At 37.3% G+C, this 12,434-nt stretch overlaps 1 protein-coding gene across 1 annotated transcript in view; it reads left to right on the top strand.

Moving 5' to 3' along the window:
• MAGI2 (membrane associated guanylate kinase, WW and PDZ domain containing 2) overlaps nucleotides 1–12,434 on the top strand; it is a 1,396,484-nt gene that overhangs the window by 791,231 nt on the left and 592,819 nt on the right. Inside the window, exon 3 of the mRNA XM_003782805.2 lies at nucleotides 10,128–10,247. Within this exon, the coding sequence (XP_003782853.1) occupies nucleotides 10,128–10,247 (120 nt within the window). The remainder of the gene's footprint in view (nucleotides 1–10,127; nucleotides 10,248–12,434) is intronic.

Below are 12,434 nucleotides of genomic sequence, written 5' to 3'. Positions count from 1 at the left end.
TTGAAAACTGTCATGGTGCTGGTGGGTATGATTTTCACTATGTTACTGGCCTTGATAGTATCTCTCTACTTTATGGTTTCTCTGCTTCTTTCTGATTGGTCAGTCCTTGGAGACCCTCTACTGTAAACCAAACATCTAGTCAGTCCTTAGGGATCCCTTTGACACATCATCTGTTCTTTCTTGGGAGCCCCATCCCTAAGGTCCTAATCAGGCTGTTTCCCAAACAACTCAAGTCAGTATAACCACATCTGTCTGTCCATATCAGAAAGTCTCTGGAACATTAATCAGTCCCCCAAAATAACCAGCTCCCCCCAAACCCACCTGCACATTCTTGCACATAGGAAGTTTCAGTTAGCCCTGTTTCCATAACAACTCGGGGCAGCCTGACCCACGCCAGTCCAAAATAGCATCCACTATCCACCCTGCTCATGTCTAACTATGCCTAACCTAACATTATTATGTATCTCTGCTGGTGAGTTATATTCATATAAAAGACATCTAAGTCTTTTATAATTTAAGCCATATTGTTGCACAAATAGAGCCAAAATAGTTTATATCACTTCAAATAATAATGAAAGTTACTTATGAGCAGACATAAGTGAAGATAGGTGCATTATGGCCCAAATTCATACAACTTCTAAGAGAACATTCTACTAACTATGAAAAAGCAATGTGAAGTAGCACAGGAGAGGGTTGTTCTCGTGGCTTGGTCCATTTATGCACCAGTAAATGCAAAACAGCCTGTTTTCTTTCAACCCAGTACATGGCTGTAGATGATTACTCTATAGGTGGTTGTAGTTATATTTGACAACTGAAATTTAACACTGCTTTCATTCCTGAGATGTGAGTGAAGTTAGAGCAGTGGTTCTCAGAGTATGCTTCCTGGGCCAGCAGCATCACAGTTTGCTAGAAGTGCAAATTCTCAGGCCTCACCCAAGTCATAAATGACTCAGAAATCCTTGGGGGGTGAGAACAAGCAGTCTGTGTTTTAACAAGTCTTCCATGTGGTTCTGATACATCCTATATTTTAAGAACTACTAGATTTGGGTCTGATGTTACCTCAATCCAAACTGTTAAAATTTAAAACAGTAATTGGTGCCATATGGAATGTTTGTCTGAACCTTTATATCCAAGATATTCAAGAAGAGGTTTCTTCTTGAAAAAGGTGTTTATTTCTGAAAAATACCTTAACATTGTTAGTATATGCCAATGCTGCTTTAAACAATCATTGACAGTGTGGTATTTTAAAGAGTTTTGAAATAATCACTGAGGCTTAGAGCAGCACACTGTTAAAAAGTGAAAATAACTACTGCCCTTCATTTTATGAATAGATTTGTCAAATCTTCAGTATTTTATAAAACATGCATAGGGGTTGATTGAGGTCATAAATAATCTTTATACTCGTAAGCGATTAATTGAGTGGAAGATTTTGCTCTTTTTTTTTTTTTAATCTTCATCCAATCTACCCCATCACAAAATCTATAAGGTTCACATTACTTTATAATATCACACATCTGATTGAATGACACTATGTGTATTGCTTACTTTAGCTATATGTCTACATAATATTATGCTTTGGATTTTATATGATTGAAAATGAGTACAGTATAATCCAAACCCTCTGCTGCTCATATAAAAATTTATTGGAGGCAATGGCCAAAACAAACAAAGAACTTATGAATGTTTTTGTTGGAAGCACACACAAAAATGTGGTGATTGTGTTCACACTCGCTAATGAGCAAATGACAAACTAAAGAAGTGTCTTCAAGAATCTAAGAGAGAGTTAATTAAAGGTCAAATCCAGAGGAAGTCACCCTAGCTGTCAAGATTTATTTTCTCCAACTTGCAGGTGAAAAACACGAGGGGGGAAAAAAAAGGGAGACTGTAGTCAGAAACGTGATAAGAACAGAATTCAGTTTCTCAGATTCTCACACAGTGACCCATCTGCTTAGAACACATTGACTATTAATGATCAATTCCAAGTCCATTTCTTTAGCAGATATGTATTGGGTACCTGCCATGTAGCAGACTCTGTGGAGCAATCAGAACATGGTACACTAGATGATTGTACTGAACCGTCATCTAAATAAGAATTCTTTTCTTTAAGGGTGACTTTTTTAAAAAGTATTTCACTTAAATTACAAAATATCAGGAAGATGAAGGGGAATGTTCTTTAGAATTACATTTATCACAAACGTCATGCTCTTTTCCTCCTAAGGCAAAAGTAACAGTGTTCTTTCATTTAAAAAGTAGAATAATAATAATAAAAAAAAATTCCATCACCACCCCCAGTTACCATGGTAACAAAGTAACAAAATGACAAGTGGCCTTCATGTGATTTCACTGTGTCTCAATAAGCTAACCATTTGGGAGAATATGTATTCTCTTTAGATATGTCTTTTGAGCATTGTACATTTTCATCAACTCATGAAGCAGATGTATTACTCATACAATATTAATTTAGCAATTAATAAATAAGGTGGTTTTTTGTTAAAGAAATGCAACTAAAACAAGTAAAACAAAGACAAGTTAGTTGCATTTCCTTCTTTTCAGTCCTATTTATTTTTTCCTTCTGGGGAATGGCCTAGAAGAAAAAATAAGAATGAAATATATAAACCATAATATGTATAATAAAAATTATTTTGGACTTTTCTATACACTACTTAGGAGGATCTCAAACAAAAATAAAAGAAGAATAAAAGTAGATGAGCTTCACCATCAGCTCTATGATGAATCAGCCATATTTCCTCTTTAATTCTCCCTATCTTCCACCCAATTTCTGATGCTGGGTGATTACTTGCTATTACTTTGAGTCTTGCTTTCTTGTCAACTCTCTATGCATAATCAGTTGAGTTGTGAAGGCAACTATAATTATTTCAGCATAAAAATAAGGTAAGTAACCACTTCAGGAAATTCAACTTAACTGTTCCTCAAGAGTAGACATTAAATGCCTTTAGCTGCAAATTACTATTGTTTAACACTCTGTTTCATTCACATATATTTGCCTTATTGTTAGAATCATATTACTTTCCTCATAGGTGTTCCTAGATCTCCAGTTGCTTTTTTTTTTTTGCAGTTTTTTTTTTTTTGGCCAGGGCTGGGTTTGAACCTGCCACCTCCGGCATATGGGGCTGGCGCCCTACTCCTTTGAGCCACAGGCACCGCCCAAGCTCCAGTTGCTTTCTCTTTCTTCAGCCACTGTTTTGCCAATTGATTTAACAATATTAGAAGCCTTTCTTTTTAGACACATAAATCTAAAATCATGCTTTCTGACTTTTGTTGTTGCAGGTACTACACCTACAGGTTAAAATAAATGTCCCACTAATCAGGTTTTATGAGTACTTTCACACTTTTCAAATGATTCAGCAGAAGGCAGAAAGTTCTGCAGCCTAGGATATAGGCTCCACCTGTTTTCCATGTCCGTAAAGTGAAAGACAAAAGGGTCCTGTAAGTGGCAGCTAAGGAATCGCGTACCACATGTTAGTGTGTAATAAATGCAAATGGTTTATATCTTGATTGATATTTCTTTACACCCGGACAATAAAAAAGGCGATTTATAAGCTTGGGCTTAAGAACTTTTTCTTTATAAGAAGTGTTAGTTTGAATGCTGGAAACTGATTTAAAACTTTGATTATAATATATTCCCAAAATAAGGTAGCATCAATGTTTGTTGTAATTATAGTATTTGTAGTAGTATGCAGATTTGTTTGTACGGTGTTTATGCTTTTACTTTTTAGAATGCCCTTTTATATCTGGTGTTTAAGTCAGTGTATGATGAGAAAATTGATGATCAACTAAAAGGTGTTTTAATCCAGGATTCCATACATTAAAACAGAATGGAATGCAGAGGCCCTTGAATTTCAGTTCTAAGAATCCTTTTATCATACCATGCCTCCACCTTCTTCTCCTGAAAATGAAAGTTAATATGTCCGTATCTTGTGTGTACACATATCCCCACCATTAGAACTAACTGTGCACTGTCATATTCATCAGGCCTACAAAAATAACTGCAAGTTCAAAAATGCTTATATTGGGCACCAAGGCTTAAGGTCAAATGACCCAAGCTAAACCAAATAATATGTGAAACAAATGAAATATCTCTTTAAGAACTGAGTGATTCTTTGCAAAATATAACCAGGCTCATTCTGAATTTCCTGTTGCCTCCCAGAGGTCTCCAGACAAGTTGTAACACTCACCCTTGAGAAGCCTAAAGCCTGCAAGTATTATAGGTGTCTGCTCCCGTTCAGTTCCTCTCCTCGTGGTCTTTCTCTTCTCTTCAACCTTTTCCTTGGTATTGTCTAATTGACCTACTAGTTGTACAACTAAGTTGTAATTGTTCTAATGACACAATTTTTGGTCAATTAATAGGATTTATGCCTTTCTAGCGTAGTGTATAACTTTTTAATTTTGTTTTTTGTTTATTCTCTCCCTCTTCCTGTTAAAATATAAGTTCCATAAAGACAAGGATCTTGACCTGTGTTATTAAAAAATATATCCTGAGAGCATCCATTGCTTAGTGGTTAGGGTGCCAACCACATGCCCTGGGGCTGGTGGGTTTGAACCCAGCCTGGGACTACTAAAGAACAACAACAACAAATTGTGCTGGGCATTGTGCTATTGTGGCAGGCACCTGTAGTTCCAGCTACTTGGGAGGCTGAGGCAAGAGAATTGCTTGAGCCCAAGAATTGGAGATTGCTGTGAGCTATGACACCACAACACTCTACCAAGGGTGACAAAGTGAGATTCTGTCTCAATGGGAAATTAAAAAAAAAATGTATATATATATATATGTATGTATGTATATTCTGTATGTTTGGAACACATCATATATATTATACATTATATTAGAGAGCTAAATCTTCATTTTGTTCACTTGAAAATTAAAATATAATTACTAAAGTAAAAAGAAATCAAGAGACATCCTAAACATATATATACCGTATTCCAAGCATATGGAATGATACTCAAATTAATATTTGTGGCAAGAATTCATTAAAAAAAAGAAAAACACTGATCTAAGATATCACCTCTTTTCTTCCAGGCAGCAGTACTTAACATAGAATCCTTGTTGAGTGCTTAATATGTGCCAGACACTGTCTTAAGTATATTTTGTGAATCATATCATTTGTTTCTCTCAACAGCCCTATGAACATGCTACTATTATTGTTCCCATTTTACAGATAAGAAAACTATAGTCTACAGAGGTGAAGGGCCTTCCTCGCTCACAGTGTTACTGATAGCAGGTGGCAGGATCCCAGCAAGCACAGGCAGTGTGATCCCATAGCTCAGGTAGTTGCTCCTTTGTCTAAACCAAAGAGTAATTCTAATGGTGGAGATTCTAGGCTAAGGAGAAAGCATTATGCCACATAGAAATCAAAGAAGAAAGATATTTATTTCTTAGGTAGAAAATTTTTAATTTATGTCCTCTTACACGTTCAGTCAAGGCAAGTCCATGTAGAGAGACTCTACAAGGCGGGAATGCCTCCCATCTCTCTGCTCACTTTTTTCATCTTTCTACATTCTCTTCCTGTCTCTCACTCCCTCTCTCTTTTTAAAATGAAATAAATTTTATACTCAGTCTAGAGAAAAAAAAAGTAAAAGAAACCCTACGAGCTGATATACCTCCAGTTGCCTGTTATTGTAAATAATAGAAACTGAGCTTTCTCTGATTCTTTTGCGCTCTCAGTATTTTTCTCTCTCTGTCATTTTCAGCCAAATCTCTTGAGATTGTGTAGATAAACCTTTCGAGAGGAGAATGTGATTGGCCTTGAGCTTTCCCAGGGCTAACCGGTCAGTGCTGTGAGAAACCAAGAGAAGGAGGCAGGCACCTCAGTGACAGAGCCACCATCTGGTCCTGGAGGGCTGTGCTGGGATGGGCGATAGCACAGGTGGGAATAGGCATTGAGGAGTTGCAGGGATAGACCTTGCCAAATATTTGGAGATAAAAGAGTGGAGGAGGACTCATAAGTGAGTCTGAGGGAAGGAGTCAGGCAGCTGGCTGGAAGAATTGTGGTTGACATTCACAGGGGAGTAAGATGGAGAAATACACTTTCATTATGATGTTTTCCTGAAATATTGTGAGATTTGCCGCCCATGAGGGTGGAACGAAGACATTTTCAGACATGCAAAATCTCAGAACGATGTAGGTCCCATGCAATCTTTGACAAGAAGCTTCTGACAGATGTGCTCTGCCAAAATGAGGACAAAGACCATGAAAATAGGCATGGAGTCTGGAGAAGAGGAAGAGCAGTACAAGACAGAGGCAACGTGATTCCCAGGATGACAACAAGTGATCCCAGGTGGCACCGTGGGTAGACCAACACAATCCAGAGTAGAGCAGGTTAGAATAGGGTGACCAGATTTTAACATTTGTAAAGCGTGGCAACATGGCAGGGGACGGGGCAGGGCAGGGCCTGATAACAAGGCAAACTTTGATAAGCAGTTCTCAATAATCACTTCTCAATAATTATTTGTTATTATTACAGTTTAACATTATAAAATTAACAAAAATAATATAAAACTTATATTCTGGCGAAATAGCCACATGGCAGCTGAAAACCATATATTCCCTTTTTGTTCTCCAGCCCGTTCGTGCATTCTTTCCAAAAATTGGGACTTTTTTAAAACGCTGCGGGACGTGGGACAAATTGTTGAAAAGCGGGACTGTCCCGCCAAAATCAGAACGTCTGGTCACCCTAGGTTAGAAGGCAACTGCAGGCACTTATTCTTCAATGGGATAAACTTGATAAGTTATCAAACATGGTTGTACATTTTGAAAGATTTCTCTGACAAGGAGAGAGTTTATATTTGCATTAATGATTAATGTATTGAAAATGGAGACATATTAAATCTATACTGATCAAAAAATTACACAGTAAGGGAAAAGTAGTTGGTAGAGCTGGGAATAGATTTACATGGTATTATTAATGATTATTAATGTAAACACTAAGTAGTGACCTAAACACAAATTTCCTCTGTTAGAGTAATGGAAAAAGGGAAAAAGGAGGAAACTGTGAGTGTGAGAAGGCAGAACTGTGGTCCAGAGAGAGCTAAATCCTTATTTTGTTTACATGAAAATTAAAATATAATTACTCAAGTAAAAGAAATCAAGAGACATCCTAAAGAAAATATTTAGAGATATGGAAGTAAAGCGAATGAGTCAGCTAAAAGTTGAATTTGTTTGCCTCTGATAAAGGGAAAGGTATGTTTCTGTGAGTGTGTGCATGTGGGGTGTGCATGTGGGGTGTGCATGTGGGGTGTGTGTGTGTGTGTAGGAGGGGGAGTGGCTACTACGGTCTGCTTTTTAAAAAATAACAAGCCTCATAGAATAATTTGAAAATTTAACGTATCTGTATATGCAGCTTTTATAAAAACTAAATTTTGAAAGGAAGCAAAGGAGAAGGGATTCATTTTAGCACAATGGATGGATAATTTCAATGAAGGGTTAGTTTTGAAGGAGAAGAGAAAATATGAAGATAATGTAGATGAAGAAAATCGAAATTAGCAAGCTTTAGGGAATTTGATTTCAGATCATCTCTTGCTTTACCAAGAAAGAATGAGCTCATGTCTTCTGCAGAAGCTCAAAGCAGTTGAGTATTAAAAATGGTGGGAGTGTGACAAGAAGAGGCAAGAAGCCACATAGAAGAGGATTCTCAAGTATTGGTGGGGTGAAGCTGACATGAAATAACCTGAACTTACAGAGTACTTTGTTAGGGAAGGTTTATAGTTTTCTGTAGCAATTGCTGTCAATGTGAATGTGATATCTAATAGTGATTGTGGAGATGCATTATGAGTCAGAAAATGGTGAAGGTGAATTAAAGGAAGGAAGATTCTAAGTTGTTCCTAGTCCTTTAGTAGTTAGGGAGGCAAGTGAAGCTAGATTTAGGGAGAATCAAAGAAATTAGGAGAGATCGAGGGACTGGAGATCATGATTAGAAAGAAAAGCAGAATAAGAAAAAAGATAAGCAGTAGATGTGAAGATGGGGGGCCCAGTGTATGAGATTGTAGAGTCAAACTTCCTTAGTGAGGTAGGCAAGCTTTCAGTCCAAGTAGGCAGTGGCATCAAGTGGGCAACAGCTGGTCAAGTGAGGCAGCACAGAAGTCAGAACCTAGTCACAGAGGTCTGAAGGGCGAGGTGGAGATGGAAAACCACTCAGTGAACCAAAAGTACTCAGAGTCCTCCCAAGAGTAACATAACCACAAACATGCTCACTTGAATTTCGTACCGCCAAGTTATTCCAAAACAGTCAGCAGCCCTGGAAGTTGCTCTCAGGCATGTGATCCTCTGCTCAAGTTGTGCTAGGAATGCATTACCAGGTTGCAAGCAGTTAATTAGCCAAAGCGTGTAGCTTCTGAAATATGCAGGTGAATTAGTAAGGAGAATTGAATCTTTGTTATTTGATTTTTTCTTAATGATTACAGTGTAATCTAAATAAGCAGAAAAGCAAATCAGTGATGCCAAAAACCACGTTAATACACTTCTGATTCACAAATTTGAACACACCAGAGTCAGGGTATTGAAAGTTAAGGTTCTCATAGAAACATTAATTTGACGCCATTATGCATACTAGGTGTAGGAGGCTTCTATTTTATAGCATGAAAGGAATAGAAAATATTGCAAAATGTGGTTCAGTCAAACAAAATAAAATAACAAATTCAGGGGAAGTCATTAAACATGATTATGGAAAAATATTGTTTTGAGACCTCCAAAGAAGGGTTGTAAAAATTTTGGAAAATAATACCTTTAAATCTCACACAATGTTTTCAATGGGAATCTTTCAGTTTTACCCAAAATAAATTTCCCAAGTACATGGTACATTCTGACATCAGCTTCTGCCTTTCATATGCAGTCAGGATTTGTTCCTACCAGACCAAAAGGAGAACTGACTAGCTATTTTCATGACCTAGTAATAAAGATATCAAATTCAGAGAACAAAATATACAATTTAAAGATTTAAAATACTTTTTTTTTGGATATAGAAACAAAATGGGGGCGTCTTAAATAGGAAGAAGTCTGCCCATGTATTATTACCTTGCTTATATATTTGGCCTCTGGGTATTTCTGCATACTTAATTTGCATGTATGCATTATGTAAATTACAATCTGACCATGCAAAATGCCTTCTGTAGGTGGCATAGAAAAAGAAAGGAAGATGTTTAGGGCATGTTGAGGGAAGGAAATATACCAGAAAACAAATCCGTATCTGTGAGAACGTCTATTTCTGCTCCCACCTCGCATCCTGGACAGCCTGCCTGGGAGGGTCTGTGTATCGGGACAGCTGAGTGGAGCCAAAGGTGGAGCCACCGATGCTCCTGTCACCGTGTCTCTCTGTAGCACCGTTCCCTGTGCAGGTGATGCAGGAAGCAGTAACCTCCAGGAGGGTGTCACTTCCCCACTCAGGCGAATTGGAGGCAATAAAGAAGGATGGCAGGTCGTGTAAATGAAGGCAATGATGAAGTCAAAGGCAGTTTCCTCTTAGCAAATGAGATACTACATTAACAGCATTATGGTTGCTAATGCAATTTTAATTATGCCTAACTCCAGTTGAGTGATAAATTTAATTTTAAGTAATAGTAAAATGTTTTGTGGTCATTTAAATCAAACATACATTATTTTTTTGGCACAAATTTAATAAATGAAAACCAACAAACTGTTCTCCCAAAAGGAAACAGATTATGAAAATACAATAATAGTTTGCCAATTTGTTAAGATTTCTATTTTCTGTTGTATTTTATGTCATAGCACAGCAGTCTAGGGAACAATAGATGTCCTTTCATGGGAATGAAATATGTAAATTCCTGAGCTAGCAGGCTCCTGGCCCAATATTCAAACCACCTCTTCAAAAAAGGCACAATGTTCAGCATTCTTCACTGAAAAATACACGCACCCATATTCCATGGCAATGAACTCTGTTTAAGTTTGATGAAGAAAATGCTTTGTGCATTTACTTTAATCTTCACCCTCTGGTGTATTCTGTGGCCAAACAAACAGAAGGACAAATACGAACTGTCGACTTGCAGGATGTACAAACAAGGGTTATTGAATATTCAGAAATATGGTGATATTTCCAAAGTTCAACAACAAATAACTTAGAGTCTCTCTTTTGTTTTGACTTTTCCTTGTTCAGGCACCACAAGGCCACATAAGGAGGGTGAGGTTCCTGGAGTGGACTATATTTTCATCACTGTTGAAGATTTTATGGAATTGGAGAAAAGTGGTGCTCTCCTAGAAAGTGGGACTTATGAAGGTAAGCCCAGCTGCCCTGGGAATCCTGTGCCATGTTGCATTGCATTTTTCTCATTTGACTAATGTGTTGCCAATGTGCTGCTGTGCTTGGGTTTGGAAGTTTTAATAAGATAATTAAAGGAAAGTTAAAAAAAAAAGTTTTCGTTGAACCTTCTTTTTGGCCCCCCCGGGGAATTTTTTTTTTGGTACCCACAAATGTATTCCCTCTGTTGCCTCCTGAGGCTAACCTGTGATCTTCTAGATAAAATGTCTTTCTCTCTGGGCAGTGTCTAAATGAGGACTGGGCGAGCGTTCTGGTCCTGTCATTATCTCTCTGTGGCTTTCCCAAATTATTCTGCCTCACTGGCCTCCACTTCCCTCCCATGAGAAAAGATGGGGTAGGAAAATAGGATCTGTGAACGAACTCCAAAGCTCTACCAGGACTGTAAATCTTCTTGCTTACCCAAGCCAAGCATGAACAACAAATTAAGCCAAAACCTCGAATGCAGGAAATGTGCTTCAGTGGAAAAAACACCGTAACATGAACCAGAATCTGTCTTGGTGACAAACCTGGCTTCATTACTTACCTGCTATAAATAGTTAGTAACTCAGTTACTATCACTAAACCTTAGTATTCTTAACTACGAAAGGGGAGTGATAGTATTGAAAAATACAAACGAGTAACAATGTGTTGCCATGATCACATTTATATGCTTGGCTAACATCTGCGTGCATCTAGTTTATGTCTAATGAAATTGTATATCTCTGTACATGCATAATAAAATTTAAAAATGACTTAACTAAAAAAAGAGGAAAAAATATTCCCATACCTATTTCACAATTGTTATGTGTTAAAGCATATGCACATGTACTACGATTAAAGTCCAAAGATGAATCTAGTTTTACTGAACTGCAGTTAATAGTGGCATTATGAACAAAGCTCATCGTGCATCCAGCCCATCATACATCTCATCAAATGAGCTGGGAGTGCTGTGTTGACAACTGAGGCCCTCCACTTCCTCCTTCATTTAAAACACTTAACAAAAGGGATACCGAGAACTGTGTCTTTGGGACACTTCTACAATAATAAATTAAGCTTAGTTTCCTGTCATTTGTTTACTTTATAACCTTTAACATTTCTTTTTTAACTTTTTGGTACTTTCATACTGACATTTGGCTCAAAACACAAACACATTGTATAGCTACGTAAGCTTCTTTATTCTATAAGCCTTTTTTCTACCTAAAAAACTTCTTTTTAACTTCCTAAAGTTTCATGCTAGAAACTAAGACACAAACACACCATCCCTAGGCTACTCCAGGTCCAAATCATCGGTACCACTGTCTTCCGCCTTTACATCTTTTCCCCCTGGCAGGTCTTCAGGGCCAATACCAGGCGTGGGGCTGTCATCTGTGATAACGTTACCTTCTTCTGGAATACCTCCTGAAAGACCTGCCTAAGGCTGTTTTTATAGTTCACTTTTTTCTTTCTTATAAATAGAAGTACACGTCAAGATAACAGTAAAGGGCATAGCATAGTAAATACATAAACAAGTAACAGTTTTTTAATCTTTTTCAAGTATTATATACTGTACATAATTGCATATGCTAGACAGGGAGCACAGTAGGTATTTTTATACCATCTTTATGGACGGGGGGTAGTATATGTCACTATGACGTTGCAGCAGCTGCAGTGTCACTAGAGGACAGGATTTTTCAGCTCCATTATATTCTTATGGGACCACCATTGTATACAGGTTGTTGACCAAAATGTCATTGTATGGCACGAGACTATAATTAATTCCATAGTTTAGTGGACTATAGTTATTCAAGAACATAGACTTTGGAGGTTGTTAGAAGTATTAAAATCTCATCCATTATTTAGCATTCCTAAGGCAATTTAGACTGAGACAGTTGCCTAAATCATGGCTGAGGCATTTAGTTGCTGATTGCCACATTTACAGGAAATAGGCAAAAAGACCCAGGAAAAGGAAGTAGTTATACCTTTGTACTGTATCTTCTTCATACTGTCAAGAATAAAAGATAGTAGAGATTGACTGAAAACACTTTTAAAAAAGAAGCTGTGTTGATAAGCCACCTTAGCCTTTAGTAACGAGTGTCTAGATTTTTTTAAGCTGCCTAAAACTGTACATGAAAAATAGTTTGCATAAGTCACAGAAAATAATTTCATTAAAGAAGTTGGAGTACATAA

This window comes from Otolemur garnettii, unplaced genomic scaffold (genome assembly GCF_000181295.1).
Source record: "Otolemur garnettii isolate 467f Iridium unplaced genomic scaffold, OtoGar3 scaffold00005, whole genome shotgun sequence".
NCBI lineage: Eukaryota > Metazoa > Chordata > Mammalia > Primates > Galagidae > Otolemur > Otolemur garnettii.
The sequence above is the reverse complement of the archived record's forward strand: the minus strand, read 5'-3'. Positions and strand labels throughout refer to the sequence as shown.